A 21,753-nucleotide genomic window follows, 5' to 3' on the forward strand; every position below is an offset into this window, starting at 1 on the left:
CTTTGTTACCTCAAGGGCCAGTCACCCGGCTGAGGAAGTGCTCGAAGAAGCACGTGGCGAGGCCGGTTGGCTCTTCTCCTCCTTCTCACCTCTGGAAAAGATGCCGCCCCTCTGTGCTCGCAGGTAGGGGGCTAGTGATGGGGGTGAGGGGCAGTCTGCCCTCCCGACTACCTTCTGAGAGCTGGGCCTTTCTGCAGGGAGGAGTCCTCCTCTCTCTCCGCCGGGTCCAGGTCCCCACGTGTGGTCTACCTGCTGCAGCTCCTTGGCAGCAGAGAGAAGCAAGCCAGCCACGTCGGGCTGATTTATGTTCATCGTTGGAACAATAATGTTTAATCTGGAAAGGGCTAATCAATTTTTTATGCTGATTATGAATAGGCCAGCTGTGCCTGCTTCTTTATTCATGGGGCTGGAGGAGCCGGCCTGTGTCCCAGGCTGGGTTCCCGTGGTGGTTTCCGCTGGGGGAGGCCCTGCTCTGTGGCCCGGCCTGTGCCACTTTGGTGGTGTCTCCTTGTTTGTGCGCCTGTGTCACCGGGAAGGGTAAGCCAACGCTGGGTGGGGAGCCAGACTTGGGGTGTGTGTGTGTGTAGGGAGGCTGGTGTGGGCTGGGGCACTGTCATAGGAGTACAGAATGGAAAGTTAAGAGTTACAGGATCATAGAATTAGGAAGGCTCCCAGGGACCAAGGACTCCAACACCTCCCTTTACCAAGTGAGGAATTTAGACCCAGAGAAACGGAAGCAACTTCCCTAATGTCACGGGGCTGGTAATGGCAGAGGTGGGACATGAACCCTAGTTCCCTCACTCAGAATGCAGAACTTGGCCACTTTAGTTGAGTCACTGACTTGCCCCACAACTCTGACTTCTGGGCAGCTTTGGACAGAAAGAGCTAGAGACAGCTCAACAAGAGGTCAGGACGAGATGAGAGAGTCATCTGTGGTTTCAGCTACAGCTCTCAGGTGCTCTCGGAATCCACAGTAGGGTCATAGAGAGGGGGGATTTGGGGTCTTCTGGAGAAGGCAAAACCTAAGCAGGACTTGAGTGCTGTCAAAAGGAGAACAAGTTGAAGGGCCTAGAGAGGGCATCTTAGACAGGAGGAATGGCCTGAGCTGAGGACGTGGTCTCTGGTGGGCATCACCTCGGGTGCAGGTTGGGGGCTGTGCCTGACCCTGGAGAGACTGGAGGGGGCCGGTGCTGCCTGGGCCCAGGGATGGGTCTGGGAACATGGGGCCCTGGGCAGGGGCTCAGCTTGGACGGCTTGGCTGTCCCGCAGGTGTGATTTTGGATCCTTTACAGTCTTTGTCCTATTAGACATCACGAGTCGTTTGTCTGTTTATTTATTGGCTCAGCCCATGTTTGTTGGACTTCGGTCATGTGCGTGCCAGGGGTTATGTAGCTGGACAAGCTGCCACCGCAGTCTTCGATCGAATTGTAGGGGAATGGCAGGATGTTACACAAGTGACCAGAAGAATAAAAATGTAAAAACACCCATGATAAATGCCACAAGGGAAAAGTAGAGGGTGCTCTGCGTTTAGAAGGCTGGAGGGGGGGGGTCTTTCTGAGGGCTAAGTGGTGATTAAACTGAGACCAGGAAGGGTTAGGAGAAGGAGGCAGAGGGAACAGAATGCAGAGGCCTCAGGTGGGAAAGAGCATGGATCCATCTGGGGACAGAAGGGAGTGGTGGTGGCAGGTAGAGAGATGCTGGAAGATGCAGCTGGAGATGTGCATTGGGCTCACCCGGGGGCCCAAGTTCAGCAGCCAGTGTTGGGCTCTCTGGAGAGAGTGGCACCATCCACAGTGGCCTGCACGGGGACCAGGGCTGGGACCTGGAGACAGTTACCAGGCACTTGTGTTCATCTGGACAAGTGGGAGGGTCTGTGGGGGAGGGAAGGGCAGGGAACACTTGGCTCCCAGGACGCTGGCATGATCAGTGAGGGTCCCCCGAGAATAGACATGGTGCTGAGGGGGCTGGTGGGGCTGCATGAGCTGCTCACCCCACTGGCAGTTTGGGGAATGCTTTTTCTTTTTTTAAAGATTTTATTTTTTTATTTATTTGACAGAGAGAGATCACAAGTAGGCAGAGAGGCAGGCAGAGAGAGAGAGAGAGAGGAGGAAGCAGGCTCCCTGCCGAGCAGAGAGCCCGATGCGGGACTCGATCCCAGGACCCTGAGATCATGACCTGAGCGGAAAGCAGCGGCCCAACCCACTGAGCCACCCAGGCGCCCCGGGAATGCTTTTCTGAGGGGCTGGGCTTTGCCCAGTGGACTCCTTTCTCTTTAGAGTCAGTGGTCAGAGAGATGGAGAGTCTATGTGGGACTGAGCAGTTTGGGGTTTGGCATTGAGAGGCTGAGTCTGGCATTGGGTTCCTGGTTTCCAGACATTAAAAAAAAAAAGTCCTCAGCACCCTGATCTAAGGAGAGTTCTGAGAGAGCGAGAGAGAGAGAGAGTATGATTGTCCCCACAGCCAGGCTTATAGGGGAGGCTGTTCCTCCCATAGCTGGAGCACCTCCTGCAAATGACCATCACAGGACTATGTCTCCCTGGGGACCCTACTGCTCTCCCATCTTTGCTGTGTGAGCCGATGACTGGTGGTTTTGTGTGAGGTCGTAAAGGAAACTGAGCTTCTTGGGAAGAGGCTGGTTTTAGGATTTGACCTGGGGCCTGGGAAGGAATACCGTGTAAGAGGCTGCCGGGGGAGCGGAGGACACCTGCACAGCGTGGGGGAGGCGGGACTGGTTCTCGGTCTCATCACCTGGCATGGAACCAGAACTGTGATGTGCCTTCCTGGTGCCGTGGCTTGGGGTTCTCATGTGACCCGTGTTTGCACACTGTGCGTGCAGCCCCTGTCCGCTCCCCAGCCCTCTAGCCTCAACATTGCCCTGGGAAATGCAGCGAAAGAATGAAACAGACCCATCCTGAGAGTGATACGCTCGTGCTCCGCATCAGCGGTCAGCAGGCTTCTTCCTCGTGGAGGCCTGGGTTAGGGTCCTAGCCCTGCTGTGACAAAGAGCACGGCTTTAGTGGCCTCAGACAAGATAGTGGCCTCAGACAAGAGAGTTATAATCTTCCTGTTCTGTGGGCCAGAAAACCTCAAATTCAAGGGTTGGCTGGGCTGCGTTCCTTCCAGCAGCTCTCGGGGAGAGGCTCTTGCCTTGTCCGGCTTCTGGAGGCTGCCCGCGTTCCTCAGCGTGTGGCCCTGTCCTCCCTCGTCCCAGCCAGCCTCGTGGCGTCTTTCAGTCTCTCTCTCTCTCATTCTTTCACCTTGCCTCCCTCTGTCATACTTGCTGCTCCCATTCTGACCCTCCTGTCTCCTTCTTACAAGGACCGGGGGATTCCCTTGGGCCATATAGTCCTCCAGGCTGCTCTCCCCCTCTGGGTCGCCTTTGAGGACTGGGACGTAGACATCTTTGGGGGGCCATCTCTCTACCCACCATTGGGCCAGCTGGTAAATATTTGAGGTTTTTTGGGCCAACCAGTCACTGTCACAGCTGCTCACCTCTGCTGTGGCAACGTGGGAGAAGCCACAGACGTGTGATGAATGGGTGGGTTGTGTCCCAGTGAAAGTTCATTCAGGGACACTGAAGTTGAATTTCATGTAGTATTCATGTATCAGAAAAGACTGTTCTTTTGGTTTTTTTCCAAACATTTAAAATGTCAAAAAAGTATTCTTAGCTGGTGGGCTGTATACAAAAACAGGCATGGGCCTGGTTTTGGCCCAAGGGCCATCGCTTGCTGCCCCCTGCTCTAGATGCCTAATACCCTTTAACACTTAGGAAAACACCTAAATGAGTGTTGTTATCATCACTCCCATCTTGCAAAAGTTAATGGACCTAAGCCGCATGGCTGCCTGTCGGCAGGTAGGGCTGCTCACACCAGAGCTGGTGTTCTTTACCCTCCCCTCGCTTTGCCAGGTCAGCCAGGCGTGCATGTAATGACCTCAGAATTTAGACTTTCTCTTCCCTGTAGATCCTGAAGGTCTGGGTTTGCCCCCTTTAAAAATCTCTGGGCGCTGCTTCTGTTACATGCAAAGCGAATCTGGAAAACTTCTTACTTGGGTGTTCTAGGAAGATCGCCAGGGCTTTGGTACCTGAGCCCTCGGATTTGGGCCTCCAGGGCATAGGAACATAGCTTAGGCTCATTTGCCGTGTGACATTTTGCCACCTGTCCCAAGGCTAGGGAAGTCTATCCTGACAGGAAATGGTGCCGCCGTAAGCAAGGGCGCCTTCTGAGACGTGTGTGCGCCACCGTGGCCGGGCTTCCCCCCCACCCCCACAGCCCCGCCATGGGCACGAGCTGCGGGTGAGGACTCCTCCCCCAGGGGGAGATCTGGAGGGCCCAACTCAGCCTGGATTCTGGGGTGGGAGTTGTTGGCCATCTTCTTTCTGGCTCTCACTTCCCTGTGTCTTGTTCCCCTTGCGTATGGTTTCCACAAGCCCTTCCCGCTGCCTAGATGTCTCCTCCTTCCTTCATCTGGTTCACTGCCTCTTCAGATCTCAGTTCTTTGTCACCTCCTCCAAGAAGTGCTCCCTGACCAGGTTTAATCCTCTGAATACAGGCTCTTACGGTATCAGCTACTTCTCCCTTCATATCATGTATCAAAGTTGGCCATTTACCTTTTCCTTTGATTACTTGATTAATGCCTGTCTTGCCACTGGACTTCAATTTCCAGTGGTGACTCCAGAGCGGGGGTAGCTGAACCTGATTTGGACCCAGGCCCCACTGAGGCCCTGGTGACTAGCACAGTGCCTTGCTTATATTAGTCACGTAAGCACTGGATGGATGAATAAACGAGTGGCATTTAGTGAACGTGCTCTTCTCTACAAAGTGGAGGCTGTTGTATCTCCTCTGTCCAACCTCAAGAAGGCCGAGAGCACTTAGGAGCACTTTGAGGGCGACAAACAGTATGCAGCTGTAAGAAAGTATGTTCGGTTGAGCATTTAGTCTCTGTTGAGCAAAGATGTCCTGACATCCCTTATACCAAACCAAACTCAAGTTCAAGGAAGAGGTACTAAGTTCTCACCTAGGTAGGTTGCCATAGAGAGGGGACGGAGCTCCTGGCCCCACCTGTCTCTCACTCATGTGCTGGGGGGTAAGCACTGGCTCTCAGGCACCCCATGGTTCCAAGGATGGCTCACTGCTTCTACACGGTGATCACCTATCACAGATAACCTACGTAGGCCGGGTCCTGGCTTGTGAGGCATCCTGGCTTCATACTGCACCTCATTCCGCACAATTTCTTCTATCCTGGAGATCTCTGTCACAGGCAGAGACAGAGACACGTCACCCAGGGAGGCTGTACAAGTTATTAAGATGGGGATGTTGAAAGATTAGATTTATGACAGCCAACGGTGGATTATGAAGAATAATTTATCAAATGTCAGTGCCTGCAGCCTACAATTTACAGAAGGTTTGCTTAAGCTGAGGAGATCTGATTGGATTGCCTCCACCCCCACCTCTAATGAGTGACAGATCTAATGGATGGCTTCCCAGGCTGGCCAACCACACTGGGTGTTTATCTGCTTTTTATTAATCATTATTATCACAACATTTCCATAGAGTCCTTCCAACTGCAAGTCTCGAAGTGCCCAGCACCCGCCAGGTTCCCTCAGCTACCCTGAAGGAACTGTAGCCACCTCTGGGAAGTGCGTTCGCTCCTCCGAATCATCTGGAAGGCCCAACGTCCCCTCACCAGGAAGAGGTTAGGGAAAATTGAACCTCACTCATTCACTAAGAAATACTTACTGAGTACCAGTGATGTGCCAGGGGCCTTGCATACAGTGCTGAGCAAAAATGGAAAAAGTCTGTCATTTAGAAGGGAAAAGGGAGATCCAGCAAATATAAGTCAGGGCAGAGTGCAGCTGTGTTCCTTGCTCTCCAGAAGAGCACCCTGAATTCTGAGGACATACACGTATTACCTCCTCCTCCTGAGGAGGTAATCGTTGCTCTGTGTTTTGAAGGGGGAGATGGAGCAGGATCAGACTCGGTGGCTTGTGTTAAGGATTTTGGCTCTGGTAGGCTGAGTGGTTTAAAAAGTGGTTTAAACGGAGAGAAATGACATGGCCAGTTTATGTTTGGAAGACTCACTTTAGCTACCTGTGGAGGATAGATTGGAGGAGAAAGGAATACGGTGGCTTTTACTCAAGGACAGAATAGAACTGAGAGCCTAGAATTGCTGGCTCTTCGTCCAGTGCTCTTTTTATTATACCACCCTGTCCTCTTTATGGAGGCATTAAATGGGCATCCAGTATTCCTGCCAGAATTATCAGGGCTTTTTCATAGGCCATATTCTAGACACTTCATGTGTGTTATTTAATATGATGACTCTGTGAGGTAGGGATTAGAATTCCCATTTTACAGATGAGGAAGCTGAGGCACAGATGGGTCATCGTCTTGGTAACTGACCAAGCCAGTGCAGCATGGAGCCAAAATCTGAGCCTGGGAAATCTGACCCAGACCTGGCACTGGAATTACCATGCCCCATTTCTCAGGTCCTACTGTGCTGGCCAGCTGGTGGGCATTCTCAGGGAATACACCCACGGCTTTGGGGTGTGACTGCTCCTGGCTTCTTGCTTCTCTGCGAGTCGCTGGTCACTGTCCTGTGGGAGGAGGGACACTCAGTCTGAACCGTGATGCCCTTGACAGAGCCAGGCGCGTGATTATCCTGTACCTAGAGGCTCTTAGCACATTGGTAACAGCTGAGGCTTATGCCAGCCTCCTCGTGCAAATTTAGAGAGCGGCACTATTTTATAATTTCTGTGGTTGACCCTTGTCAAGAAAGGCCTCAGGTTCTGCCGCTGGCCCTTCGTTGTTTCTTCCCAGCTAGGCAATAGCAATAGCTAGTGGCTCTGCAGAACGAATAGTTTGATCTTCCAGAACCCCAGAGAGAACACAGATTCTATGGAAGACAGGGACTCTGTGTCCTCGAGCTATTCTCATTATTATCTGTATTATAATAAATTGCTCTGTGTGGGAAACCGGAGGTGGGGTAGTCCCACCTTGAGGCAGGGCACCTGTTGAGTGGGGACAAAGAGACACTTGGGTGCCTTGGCCCCCCCACCCCCCACAACTTCCCAGGGTCTACATCATGATATGGGAGGTCTCTTCTTCTGATCTTGCTAGAAAGTCCCACCAGGGTTGGGTGAATTGGCACTGGGTTGGGGGGGGCACTGTCGCCAGCAGGCCCTGTTAAAATGCAAGTATGTTTTCTAGAGGTGGTTACCTTATTTTCTGGATGGCGGTCTCCTCATGGCCAGAGATGATGTCTGTGTTGTTGGCCCATGTACCCAGCATGGTTTCTGTCATGTGGCAGGCCTGCAGGTACGTGTTTGCTGACTGGACTTGAGCTACGGAGTGGCAGATCGGTTTCATTTCCTGTATTAACTCTGGGCAGTTAGTAGTGGCAGCCCAGAGCACTGTGTGGGGAGAGATGCTGAGGCAGCATCTGGGCCCACAGCAGAAACAAATGCTGTGATCAATTAGTGATGTCTGGCATGGGTGTGCGTGGGGTGTAGTAGTTAGCTGTTGCTGCAGAGCAGATTACCTGCAAACAATAAGCACTTGACACAGTACAGTTTCTGTGGGCCAGGAATGTGGGCATGTCTTCCTGGGTGGTTCTGGCTCCGTCTCTGTGAGGGTGGAGTCAAGCTCCGGGCAGGGGGCTGCAGTCATTCGAAGGCCTGAGTGGGGGAGGAGACTCTGCCTCCAAGATGATTCACTGTGGGCAGAAGGCCTTGCTTCCTCATCCCTGGACCTCTCTGTGCACTGCTTGAGTGTCCTATTGGCATGGCGGCTCACTGCAGCGGGAGTGCGCTCTCCGGGAGAGGACAGGAAGGTGTCACAGTGACGTCTCGGAAGGCATGCCCTAACTTCCTCTTTGTGCTGCGGTCATGGCTCTAGCTCACACTCAGGTGGGCAGTGGGCTGCACCTCACAAAGGGAGGGGTATGTAAGCACCTGTGGATATATTTTAAAGCTGCTGCAGGAGGGATGAGAAGGCGTGGATCACCTAGTTGCTGTCAGTGTCAGGTGTTTCTTAGAAGGAGCAGGAATGACCCTGAACAGGTGGGATGCAAAACCAGGGCATGTTTAAGTGGAAGGAGCAGGAATTGCAGCTAAGTGAGATAGCAGCTGGCGGGGTGACGGTGAGATGGAGGGGTGCCAGCGGCAGGTCCCTGCAAAACGGTGCCGGGAGGAAGGGGTGGGTTTCCAGCAGAGGCATATGGGAAGTGATGGTGGGTTTTCTGCTCAAGGCAGGCAGTCCGGACTTTGCAGAGTCCTAGGAGGCTGGAGCTATCTTATCAGCTTCAGGCTGGGGGTGGGGAGTGGGGCAGGTTCACTCCAGCTACTCCATTAATACAGGGACTTGTCGCTCTCCCCGTCAGACTGTGGTGGATGGCTGAAGCCCCCCCCCCCCCCCCCAGCCAGGCGTGGGGACAGGGGCATCTCTAGACCTCAAGAGCCAGGTGTTGTTTGCTGCTGATGCCATGGTAACCTGCCCCAGGTGCCCTGGGCTGTCTTCCCAGCTCCTAAGTGGGAACTGCCTGGCCTTGGCAGCTAGGCCTGGACTTGCCTGTTTTGAGGCAAGCTCCTATCTGTTCATCTGCAGCCATCCAGTTCTGGGTTTGTCAGGTTTGTTGGCATCATCTTATGTCAAGGATATTTGAGGGAGTATATCCAGAAGAGGTCTGATGTGCATCACTCTGGGGACAGCGGGATGGAATATTTGAAATTGGGCCATCTTGGAAAATCCAGGACATCTCTCTTCCTGGGGCTGGTGAGGGGCCTGAGGCTGGCTGGCGGATGGAGAGACTTAGTGAAACTCCTTCCAAGAGTCATATTATGGCTTTTACAGAAGATCCTGACTTCCCATTACATTATTTTGGGTGAAACGAGGACCCTGGCCAGTGCTTGGCTGCCCAGTGTGGCCTTTTGGAAACATTGACCAGAAAACTGGCTTCGTGGGAAGCTGTAGAGCTAATTTTCTGGAGCTTCTTCCTCTTGGCCCTGTATCTGGCTCTAAAATCACGTGGTCTAGGTTTCCTGGGCCCCAGCTGATGCCAGCCTGCTGGTCTTAACCTGAGCCGTGGGGTGTGTGTGTGTGTGACACATTTCTTCTTGCCCTCCTGATGTTTTCTGCTCATAAAAAAACAAACACCACTTCCCACTTTTACACACATGCGCGTGCATGCGCACACACACACGCAAACATAGACACACCCTGAAAAACCAGACCATACAGAGCTAGAGAAACTTTTTTCCTGATTATTTTTCCTTTTCTAGACAGGGACATCGATATATTTGAATCATGGGCCGACAGTAATTAAAAAGCACATAACCAGTCATTTTAAAATGCAGCTGTTTTACTTAATTGATTTTGTCGCCAGACCCAGAGGAAAAAAAGAGGAACGGGGGAAAGACAGGCTTAGAAGGGGAGACAGGTTTCTGCGAGCGACTGGAGGCAGCCGAGGGCCCTGCTTGAATCTAATTGCTGCCCGTGCTGCAGTCGGTTTCTGCTAATGGCTTTCTGCTCAGAGGGCTGGGGGTTGGGGCCCGAGGGGAGGGGCGGCGTTGGTGTCAGCTGCACGGGGGGTATAATTCTGCTTTCGGGACAGGGTCTATTTTTCCTTACTATCTATCAGCGTAAAGTACTTCCACTGAGCACTTTGAATCAAGGTTCCATTTAGAGATACTTTATTCATATTTAATTACAGGCTGCAGCACCAATCTTTAATTACCTTTTTTATAAGCCAGCTAGGAACATTCTCTAGCAATCAATTATTTGTGTGTGTGTGTGTGTGTGTGTGTGTGTCTAAGCACAGGAGGGTGTGGGGGTGTGACTTGCTTCCTGATAGAGGGGAAAGGATGGCTGCAGGGGCCCTGGGGAGGTGGTGGGTGGGCAGGGGTGGGGTGGGGAATCTGCCCAAGAGGTTCCCTGTGCAGATTGGGTGGTGCATCTCCCATGCCTCTCTTTGCTGCCACTGGTCAAGCTGGGATTAGGGCAGGTCCTCACAGCTGGGGCCTCTTTCAGGGTGCTGTGTTGGCACCTGGGCTGAGCTCCAGACCCCCTGCCTGCTCTGGTGGAGACAGGGAACGGTGGGAGGCCCCTTTCTCAGTCCCCGGGGATATGGCCGACTGGGCTTCCTCTTACCCAGGAGATGGGGAAATGCTTGCCTCAGCCCTTTCCTTCCTTCACCTCTCCCTGGAGTGCTCCTGGCAGCTGTTCTTGCCACACAGCCCTAGTGATGCCATGTCACTCTTCAGTTGCAATGACTCTGCAACGTCCCTGCAATGACACTGGTTTGAAGCCTGGCTGTCCTTCTTAGGAAACGAGCCAGTGTTCCCAGGGAGCCACGTGGAGGCTTGGGGTGAGGAGTAGAGTCAAGTGACCCCCCCAAGTCCTTTTGCAGTGGGCAGAGGGGGCCATTCCAGCTGCCTGGGAAGGTCTGAGTTTGCAGATCTGCTCCAGAAAGCATTCTCCTTGGTGCTCCTTCAGGAACAACCAGAGGGTTTCTAAAGGCAGTTCTTGCTCATTTCATTACGTAATGGCTTGGAATGTTGCTGAAGTCTACCTCCCTTCTATTCCTGGATCCCTGTCCCAGCAGGAGGGCACTGAGGGGAGGGGCAAGGGGAGGGAAAGGAACTCACACTTATTGAGGCTCTTGGGGGTGCCCGGCACCATGCCTATGTTTCTTTCGTCTAACCCAGATGGGGCCTGAGAACTCTCAGTCAGAGCCCCTTCATCCTTGTGTGACAGAAAACAACTCAAACTGACTTAAGCAAAAAAGGGAATTATAGGGTGCGTCTTCAGGCATGGCTAGATCAAGGGGCCCAACCTTGCTGACCAAGATTTTCTCTATCTCTTGGCTCTGCTTTCCTCTTTGTTGCTACCCTGGGATTCCTAGTAGCTCTAGACTTCAACTTTTACCTTCAAGTTCAGCAGAGAGAAAGAATCTTTTATCCCACAGTTCAAACAAAAGTGAAACAGTTGAGTCTGATTAGATCAGTTGGGTGGCATGTACATCTCTGAACCCATCAGTGTGACCCAGGGTATTCAAGTTTCTGATTGGCCAGGCTGGGGTCTCACACCCATTCTGGTGTAATGGGTAGAGTCCACCTGGGTAAATCCCACACAGGACATGTGCTTTTACATTGGGGGCCTTTTGACTAGGAAGGGTGTGGGAGCCGGAAGGTCCATCCTTGAAAAGGAAGAAAGAGTTGATTCAGTTCCTCTCCAAGGGATTCAGTCTTTCAACAGATATGTATTTGCCACAAGCTAGTTCCGGTGCTATTCTTTTTTTTTTTTTTTTTTTTTTTTAAGATTTTATTTATTAGTGTGTATGAGCAGGGAGAGCACCAGAGGTAGAAGAAGACTCCCCACTGAGCAAGAAGCCCGGCTCGGGGCTGGATCCCAGGACCAGGTCAGGATCATGACCGAAGCCGAAGGCAGATGCTTAACTGACTGAGCCACCTGGGTGCCCCTCTGGTGCTATTCTAAGCGCAGGGAATTCAGCAGCTAGTAAGACAGACAAAAATCTCTGCCCACCTGACGGTGATGTTCTTTCTTTTTTTTTTTTTTTCTTTTTTTTTTTTTTAACTTTTTATTTTTTATAAACATATATTTTTATCCCCAGGGGTACAGGTCTGTGAATCACCAGGTTTATACACTTCACAGCACTCACCAAAGCACATACCCTCCCCAATGACCATAATCCCACCCCCTTCTCCCAAACCCCCTCCCTCCAGCAACCCTCAGTTTGTTTTGTGAGATTAAGAGTCACTTATGGTTTGTCTCCCTCCCAATCCCATCTTGTTTCATTTATTCTTCTCCTACCCACTTAAGCCTCCATGTTGCATCACCACTTCCTCATATCAGGGAGATCATATGATAGTTGTCTTTCTCTGCTTGACTTATTTCGCTAAGCATGATACGCTCTAGTTCCATCCATGTTGTCGCAAATGGTAAGATTTCATTTCTTTTGATGGCTGCATAGTATTCCATTGTGTATATATACCACATCTTCTTGATCCATTCATCTGTGGATGGACATCTAGGTTCTTTCCATAGTTTGGCTATTGTGGACATTGCTGCTATAAACATTCGGGTGCATGTGCCCCTTTGGATCACTACGTTTGTATCTTTAGGGTAAATACCCAATAGTGCAATTGCTGGGTCATAGGGCAGTTCTATTTTCAACATTCTGAGGAACCTCCATGCTGTTTTCCAGAGTGACGGTGATGTTCTAATGGGATCTACAGGGATGGTGGTTCTTTTGTTCTCCCAAGCCAAGCCCAAGTCCAGGATAAAGGGAGAGACCTAGGATGATTGATGTGGAGACACTCTGGTCCTCAGGGAACCTCGAACTCAGGAGGGAAGGAAAAAGACAAGTGTGTGGTTGGGGAAGGGTGGGAAGAAGTAGGCATGGGGAGGGGCCCAAATAAAAACCCAGTGAAGAAGAAGGAGGCCGGGGAAGCCAATCCGTACCCATCTCCCATGCCAGAGAAGTGTGGGCCCCTCCCGTGTGGCCTGGACCTTTGGCTTCTGAAGGATGTTGATAAATGGGATGGAGTTTAGTGAAAGCTACGAAAATGATGACAGGGCTGGAGGGAGTGATTTATGAGGGAGATTAGCAAGGTGTCGGCGCAGCCTCGTAAGCAGAGCGATGGGATGGTGGCCGAGGGTCATCTGACGGCTGAAGTCCAAGGAGAGGAGGGGGCCTCAGGGCAGGAGAGGGTGTCTGATGCAGAAGGGGCCTGGGGGAGGCAGGGGCATGGATGGATGGGCCTCAGGGTGAGAGCCTGGGGGACGGGAGAAGGAGGACCACGGGACTAATCCTGTGTGGACACATTCATATGTGTGTGTGTGAGAGAGAGAGAGTGAGAGAGAGAGAAGGAGAGAGAATATGTCTGGACCTTCTAGGATTGGAAAGCTGTATAGGGATTTCAAAAAGTGGGGGGAGGGTCAGAATTTCAGCCTTGGACATTTTTACAAAAGGCTTTTGAGTTTTTTTTTTTCCCCATCTGGTAAAATATTACCACCTGGACCGTGTAGGTGCGATCCCTCAAGTCACAAAGACTTTTTTCCCTTCAGGAAAATTTGGTTTGGCATTTTTAAAAGGGAAGGAGGGAAGGAAGAAAGGAAGAGAAGACAGAAGAGAAAGGAGCAATACATATTCCATTTTGTAGAGGAAGGGCGAGGGGTCTGTCCAAGGCCACCTTTGGGTGACATTGCAGGTGGGGACCAAAAGCGAGGCTGGGGTGTGTAGCCCTAGGGTCTCTGCCAGTTGGCCAGGCTGAGGGTGGGTTTGGGGACCTGTGTTGAGCTGCTGTTCAGGCAGGAACAAGAGGTGGTTACTGCATTTGGAACCTCCAAACTGGGGTCCCTTGAGCTCTTCCATGTTGGCGGATTGGAGTATCTGATCCCTGTATTGGGCTGTCTGGGGCCGGGGTTCTTTTAACTCTTGATTTCGTGTCCCTGCATAACAGCCCTGGGGTGCAGTGGTGCATAACTAAATGAGCAGATGGTCCTCAGTTCTGAACGTTCTGGACAACACTTCTTTGGCCTTGAATGGAGGTGCTCAGGGCACCCATGCATGCGTATATGGACACCCCTCCGCATGTGTTTTCTCTCTCGCTCCCTCCGTATGCCTGCTGTGAATCTCCATGGCAGCAAAGAGCCCGCACAAGGCATTGGGTTGGCGTACAACTGGTAGAGCAGAAAATCTATTGGCCTGGCCCGTCCCCTCTCACTGAACTGAGTCATCTTAATTGCTCTGTCCTCTCTCCACTCTTGACAGATCCATGATTTGTTTGTGAGCTTTGACGACACCCCCCTGGGGGCCGCCTCCCTGGCCCAGGTCCACAAGGCGGTGCTGCGTGATGGGCGGACCGTGGCCGTGAAGGTCCAGCATCCAAAGGTGCAGTCTCAGAGCTCGAAGGACATTCTCCTGATGGAGGTGAGAGCCTGCCCCTTCCTTTGTCCTCGCTTTATATTTCTCTGGAAACTAGGTGGCTCCAGGGATACTGGTTCAAGGCAGCTGAGTGGAGTGTGACCCATTGAACAGCAGAGTGGCTGAGGGAAGCTCGAGACCATGACAAAGGAGGTGTCCTGACAATGCTGTGACTGGGGGACCTGTGGCTGGGCCCATCAGTTCGTCTTGATTTGTTCCTAGGAACGGTCTGGGGATGGTCTCAGAGCATGACGTGTAGCCGCTGGAGCCAACGAGACCTCAGGTGGATGTTGAAGAAATGAGATGAACCAAAAGTGATTTCCTTGGGGGTAGAAAAGTTACATCTTAATTTGTTAAATTGTAACAAAAGGAAGCAAGTGGAGAACCAAGGGATGTAAAAATGACAGGAAGATCCCATAGAAACATTTACCCAGATTCCATGTTGCTTATCTCCTGTTCTGAGTGAACAAGCTTGTCCACCTAAAAATGTTCCTGGGAGAAACCCAGGTGGAGACTGTATCTCTGGACTTTTCTAGTTCTGTCCCCAGAGCAAGGGAGGGTGAGGCGGGTGCTGGTTGGGTGGTGGCCACAGCCTGGCCCCGGGAGGGCGGGCGTTTCACCTTCCAGTGTGTCCCTCCCCTTCTCTGCGGGCTGCCTTCCCCTGTTCTCTTTCCTCACTCTGGACTCATAGTCTGTTTCCTCAGTTCACCCTGACTAAGCTCCGAACATGCATGGAAGGTCACTTTTGCACCAGGCGCTAGGTGGGTCGTGGGGGGAGTGAGGGGGCGCCATCTTCATCCCCCGGGGGAATTCCCCGTTTAGTGGAAGGGCAGGTCTGGACACCAACAGCCACCGTGTGGGGAGGTGAGCTCCGCCAAAGGGGTGTCTGCATGGGGCCCTCAGCGCATGGTGCTTCGACTGGTGTGTTGGGGGCGGGGCTTCACGGAGGGGCCTGTGAGATGGCGGGGCAGGGGGAGGATAGCCAGCCTGTGCGGAGGTCCAGTCTCAGAGGAACAGGGTGGGCTTGGAGAAGAATTGAGCTGGTTCAGGTGGTATGGGTGGGAGTGGCTGCAGAGGGGGCTGGGAAGGTAGGCAGGGACCACACAGGGGGCCTGATCTCCCGGGTCAAGGCACAGAACAGCATACACAGCAAATCCGGATCTTCTGTGGACCCAAGCGGATCTGATTCTCTCCTGTAGCCAGCCGGGAACCATTTGAGAATTTTAAATCAGGGGAATGTCGTGATCAGATGTACATGAGAGACAAAAGTCTGTTGGCAGTCTGGAGGATGTATAGGAAGGCAGAAAGACTGTAGCCAGGGCGACTAATGGAGGGGCTGCTGCACCGGTCTGAGCCAACAATAATGATGTGACCCAGGCAGTATCGTGGGAGTGAAGGGGAGGCATGAGCCGAGGGGCGGAGTCATCAGGACGTGGTGAGCAGCTTTCCGTGCGGTGGAGGCAAATAATGGTAGGAATGAATGGAAGGAGAGTAAAACAAATTGTAGGTTTCTGGCTTACATGATTGGGTTTGGGTGTCTTTCACCAGTGTATCAGTCGGGGTCCAGTTAGGAAGAAACAAAATCGCGCTACGTATTTCCAGCAGACGGAATTTAAAAGAGAAGATGGGGCTCTCTCGGGGTGGAATTGCAGAGAGGCCAGATGGGAGGGTGAGACAGTTACCAACAGCTGGAAGCCACTGCCACCCTCAAGGTGGAGGGACAGGGAGAAGAGGTGGTTCCCTGGGGCTGGCAGCTGGGGTCACCTGGTAGAGCCGGGCCCTGGTTGGGGCGGGGGTCCTTTGGCAGGTGGATCACAGCCTCAGAGCCCCTCACCTGGGAGGCGGGGCTGCAGATGCTGTGTGAGGCAGCCGGTTTCCACCTCCCTCTCTCCGCCAGCCTCCCACCAGTGCTGCCCTTGGGCCAAGGCTAGATGGGAAATGCAGTTCCTTTTGAGAGTGGTGGGGTCAGGGTGCTCCCAGAGCCGGGTGGAGTGGGCCATGGAGCCCCCCACGAGAGCTTGGGTACTGCCGTCGGGAGACTGGATTGGGCTTTGCTCTGGCGGTCTCCATTCCGGCTGGAACCACACGTGCGGGATTTAGCAGCAAGGGGACTCACAGTGGGTAGGTGAGTCTGGGGGAGTAGTTGAGGTGACTTGGAAGGGCGGGGCAAAGAGTAAAGGAGAGGACAAGGGGAGAGCTGTGAGGAATACTGTCATTGGGGGGAGTATGCCCTGGAAGTTCAACTCCTGGGGGAATGGAGATATGGAGAAGTCACGGCCAGACAGATTGGAGGAGAACCAGTGTTGCTACCTTCCATGGAAACAACTTCAAGAAGAGAGCTAGAAAACAAAGCAGCTTAAAACAACCTGTGTGTGTGTGTGTGTGTGTGTGTTTTAAGGTTTTATTTATTCTAGAGAGAGAGCCAGAGAGGGAGCAGGAGCAGGAGGAGGGGCAGAGGGAGAGGGAGAAGCAAGCTCCCCACTGAGCAGGGAGTTCAACAGAGGGCTCGATCCCAGAACCCCAGGATCATGACCCGAGCTGAAGGCAGACACTTAACCAACTGAACTACCCAGGTGCCCCCAATAGTTGTGTGTTTTGCTCCTGAATCTGCAGTCTGGGCAGGGCTTGGTACAGAGATTCATGAATTTCGTGTGGTGCCGCCTGGATGGTCTGATGGAACCAGAGGGTCTACTTCCAGGTGGCTCATTCACGTCCCTGGCAGCTCAGCTGAGGCTGGGGTCAGGGCCTTGGGTCCTTCCAGATAGGCCTCTCTGAAGCTGTTGGGGCTTCCTTGCAGCATGGCAGCTGGGTTCTAAGAGTGAGTGTCCCATGAGAATAAGGCAGAAAGCACATGACCATGGTATGACCCTGCCTTGGCAGGCACATAACACTACTTCTTCCTTACTCTGTTGGCATAAGAAGAGTCACAGAGGCTCCTTTAGTTTAAAGGCGGGGGGCAGGAGGTACTCTCCTTCTTGATGGGGGTGTGACCAGGTTCTAGAAGAGCATCAGAATGGGAGGTATTGTTGCAGCCATTTGGGAAAATACAGTCTGCCAGAATTAACTCCGTGTTGTCAAATGGTAGATAAAATTAACAAAGCTCTGGAAAAGGCCTCTCGGATTTGGTGACTGAGAGTCCTTCAGACGAGCAAGGAGACTGGGTTGAGGGGGTGGGAGTAAACTGAGGCCCCAGGGAATGGGGATGGTTGACATAAGAATACTCAGGTGTCACTCAGGTGATGTCAGGAGGGTCCTGTGTGCTGTTTAGAGCAAAGCTCAGGATCAGAGGTGGGGACAGGAGCAGGCTGTCCCTGAGGGGGAGGGTGGCCATGGATTGGTTGGGGGGAGGTGCTGGAGATCTAGGAGAGGGAAGTAACTGGCAGGTTTGGTCCTGAGGGTGACTCCAGGGATTGGGCTGTAAGGACCCGGGTGGAAGCATTAGCCTCGGTCAGTCTTTGTTTGGAGCCTGGAGCAAGGTGGTGAGGCCGCGCGCACATGAGTGTGGGGGGCAGGGAGGATGGCGGAGGGAAAGTGGGCAGCTGAGTTGTAACCAGCCTGATCGCCCTATTTTTTTCGCTGCAGTAGGAGGCAAGACCATCTGCTGAGAATGAGGGGGTAGGAGGTGGCATTGGAGGCCGGGGGTGGGGGTGAAGGTTTGGAATAGCTGCTCCGTGTGACAGGAAAGGGAGCTGACCAGGGCTTGGCAGCGGGGTTCCTGAGTGGCACCAGGCTTCCTTCTGGAAACCCGAGTTTTCTGGAGCACCTGTCAGTAGCTACGCAACAGCCACAGTTGGGAGTGAACTGGGAGTCTCGGAGCGCCCCTGGGTGTCCTCAAACCCAGCAGCCACTCCTGTGTCGGGCAGGAACCTGCCTCTCCCCAGCGGTGCCACGGGGACCCACTTGGGCTGGAAGAACAGCTGACACCATTTCTCTACGCAGAGACGCGCTGACTCCCTAAGTAGTGGCTGCCGGCAGCTCAATGGCAATGATAGCGCTCGTAAAGATTTGGCGTCTTCCTCCAGGAGATAAGCATCAGATGCTTTCCTTGGGAAGTACGGCCTGGCAGCTGTGTGCAGAGGACAGGGGTCATGCACCGTAGCTGAGGCCGAGGTCACCACCTTCACGTACCGTCAACATTAACAGCAGCACCGCTGGGCTTGGTCTCTGGTGGAAAACATCCTCCTTGGCTCAGCCTTCTCTGTAAAACGAAGAGGAGCCTAACTGGGAAGCTCATCTCATTTTATATTTGAAATGAGTCTCATAATTTTGTTCCTGAGTGCTAACCCAGAATAGTACCCCAGAAAGATTCTCATGTGTGTTAGCAGGAGAAGGGTGATTTCGGCGGGGGGGGGGGGGGGGGTGCATAAGGCCACCTTAGCCACCGGCCGCTTGAGAACAGGGTGAGGAAAAGCATAGCTTTCTGGTGCTTCTCTTTATGACCACTGCAGGTGCTTTCTGTCCTCATGCCTCTCTCCCACTGCCCACTGTTGTCCCTCTCTCTCCTCCAACTGTGCGATGCCTCCCAGCATCGTCTTGAGAGGAAGATGATCTGACTAGAGTGATTCCTACTAAGGAGAGAGTGACTAATAGGGGGTAACCTTTGACTATTTGCAGTTGAAGAGGTGAGCTGCTTAAATCCACATACATACCGGCTGTAAAGTCAGGTGTGGGAGTGAGGGTTTTGAGAGTGAGAAAGTAGGGGACTGCTACAGGTTATATCCATTAAGATGGTATAGGCTGCAAGTACCAGAAAAATCCAACTAAAAGTGGTGTAAATAATAGTAACTTCTATTATGTCACATTTCCAGACATCTAGAAGTAGTGTTGGCTGTTCCAAGGTTGACTGATCCAGCACTTCAGTACGGTTTTTAAGAACCCAGTTCCCTTTTGTCTTCTAGTCTGGTTTGTTCTGCTCAAGTAGTGCTCCTCACGGTCCCAAAACAGCTGCAGCAGTTCCTGCTGTTACAAGTAGACAACATCTAGTGCCAAAGAGGGCCTGTTTCTTCCACCATATTCCTTATCAAAAAGGAGCCCCTCAATAGCATTTCCTTTATTTCTCATTGGCCAAAAGTAGGCCACATGCCCAAGTATAAATCAGTCTTGGTGAGAGACAGGAGATGGATCATGATTCACCTTCTCAGGCTAAGACCTGCCTTCCTTGAAGGACATGAGAGATGCACAGAATTGGGGTTCTGTTATCCAGGAAGTGAGGGAAATGGCTTTTGGGTTGGCACCTACTAGCACATGCCACCTTTGTGTTTTGTTTCTCCTGAGAACCTGGCACTCCTCTTGGGGCAGGGGACAGTCTCTCGGATAGACTTTTGAATGATGCCCAGGGGATGGGAGCCAAGTCTCGGTGAATGGGATTTGATGTACCTGATGGTGTTGGTGACTTTGCACAAAAGAGAAAGGCACAGCCAAGTGTGTTTTTCAGCTTTGTCATTATCACCTGATATTGTCCCTTTAATAGTTGGGGCAACTCTACTTCTAGATGCACGGCCAGTGACTCTTATTGATTTGAGTGGCTGTCCAGAGCCAGACTAATTGGGCCCAGAGATTGGAACAATGATTCAGCAGGAAGGGGTGAACTGACAAGGCAGAGTCTGTTCGTCTGCTGGCGGGCTGGCTTTGCAGCAACCCTTGCCCACAGTAGCAGGGAGCTCAGCGGGCTGGATCTCACTGCCATTCTCACTGTCAGAGGGCACGGCAGGACTCAGAGGACCTGCATGCTGGTGGTAAAGCCACAATCCCCCGGTCCCAGTAGCACCACGCCGTATCACTCTCTGTTCCCTCGTAAGCTTCTGGAATTGATGGTGAATCCCCCCCTTGCTCTGTCACTCCCTAAAGCATCTAATTCCTGCTCTCCACATGCCACCTGTCCCCAAGACACTCTCCCACATGGGGGTGGGACTCCAGTCTGAGTACCAAATCCGATCCACTGTTTGATATCATCTGGCCCATGCCAAGGGTCTCTAAAAATAAAGGCCTGTCACGGTCATGTCGTTGACTTTTTTTGAACAACATTTTTAGCTCACGCTTGTCTGTCATCTTGTTTCTTTTGTGAATGTGTTGATTGAACGGTGGGTGGCTAGTAATGTTTGTGTTGGCACAGACACCAACAGCTGATTTTATTTTCTAAAATACATTAAAAAAACCCAGAGATGTAGACTATCCCATGGAAGCTTCTCTTCACCCTATAATTCTGTTTCGTAAAAAGTGTGCACTTTAATAACTTATTGGAATAAAGATAAGCCCCATGAATGGCAAGCTGTTTACATCACTCTGAATTGACTTTCGATCCTTGTCGAACATCCATTTTTACCAGTTCGGATCCGTGTAGGCATTCTGTTTAGCATGCTGTTTCCCATAGAGCGTTATTTCTTTTATAAGATATAATAACTTAATAACAGTCAGTCTTATTTCAGTTGCAGTTTTAACAGTCCACAATGGTTCTTTTTATGCCTTATCTCACACTTCCTATTGTATTATCCTGTGCTGCGTTGCATGAGTCAGGGCTGCGCAAAGAAAGGAGTGAGAAAACCCTGGGTCCAAGTCCCGCATTTGAAATGACAAGCTCTGTGACCTTGAGAAATGCTTTAACCTCCTGGGACCAGTTTCTTTTTCTGTAAAATGGGCAAGAAGAGGATTAAATGAATGCATGTCTATAAAGTGCCTCATAGCACAGTCTGAAGTAGGTACTAAATAATGATAATTTCCTTTTAAAAATTATTATAAATAGCAGTCACGAGTTTCCAAACTTTTATGTGACTTTCAGGTTTTTTTCCTTTATATTTCTGTGTGGCTCATAATTGATTTTTCCTCCTGTGAGCCAATCACCCCATAGGAAAATATTTTCATTAATCCACCTTGAAGGAAATGCTAATTTTTGAACATGCCTTGATGGACTTACAAGATTTCAAATCACGTAGAAGATTCTCAGGCATTCCAAAACTGTGGTCACCGAAAATTCAGAGGTAATCCCTTTCCCCGCCACAACCTCAGAAATAGAAAAACTGAATTTATTTGAGCAAGACACATGTGAACATATAATCATCTCTGGGGAGAAGACCGGCCCTCTGAAATGTTCATTTTTTTCCCTTCATTTATTCACTCAGTGATTCACGTGAATATTCAGTAAACATCTGCTGAGTATAGAATACGTGCTAGGCACTGGTGGGAACAGTGGCTGTTGCAAGAATTTTATGGAGAAGATACATTTTGGGAGAAAAATCAAAAAGCCAAATTGATAACAACACCTGTTTTATTTTAGTTGACTGCAGCTGTTGTCAAAAAGGAATAACTTAAATGAATCTACTTAGGGCAGGCTCTTAGCAAGAGAATTCGATGAAAACAGAAGGTGAAATAGTTTTGTTTTATTCTCCTCAACCAAGAAAAGTCTCTAACGGCAGCAGCCCAAACCATTTTAGATTTGGACCAGATGGCTCTGAACCTGACCCATTTCCCTTCCCTTGAAGTTCAAGGGGTTGGTAACCCCCCAGAATTATGTACAAGATGATGTGACTATGTACATTTTCTGGGCTTCATAGCTGGCATCATATTTTCAAATTGGTAGACTTCCTGTAAAAAGGGAGGGTATCCTTTTAGAAAGTGGTGAACCACTGACATCCATTCTGCCAGAACCTCTCGTTCTCTGTTAACGAAGGGAGTGACTGAGCCACTACCCACACGGTGCTTTAGACATCAGCTTTGTGGGTACTGTAAAGTATTTTGGGTAATGAATTAGTTATTAGCATATAATCAATCAAATCTTTGACTGCTTTTATGTTAATGGCATTAGGTATTCATAATAAC

At 51.2% G+C, this 21,753-nt stretch overlaps 1 protein-coding gene across 5 annotated transcripts in view; it reads left to right on the plus strand.

Moving 5' to 3' along the window:
- Window positions 1-21,753, plus strand: part of ADCK1 (aarF domain containing kinase 1) — a 118,698-nt gene that overhangs the window by 62,910 nt on the left and 34,035 nt on the right. For 4 of the 5 annotated variants that reach the window (XM_082733677.1, XM_082733679.1, XM_082733678.1 and 1 more), the window contains one exon: window positions 13,789-13,947. In XM_082733677.1, the coding sequence (XP_082589803.1) occupies window positions 13,789-13,947 (159 nt within the window). Of the gene's footprint in view, window positions 1-13,788; window positions 13,948-14,832; window positions 14,863-21,753 lie in introns of those variants that run through there. The other variant, XM_082733681.1, reaches the window with a different exon arrangement.

The sequence above is a fragment of the Mustela nivalis genome, assembly GCF_964662115.1.
Source record: "Mustela nivalis genome assembly, chromosome: 6".
NCBI classification, from domain to species: Eukaryota; Metazoa; Chordata; class Mammalia; order Carnivora; family Mustelidae; genus Mustela; species Mustela nivalis.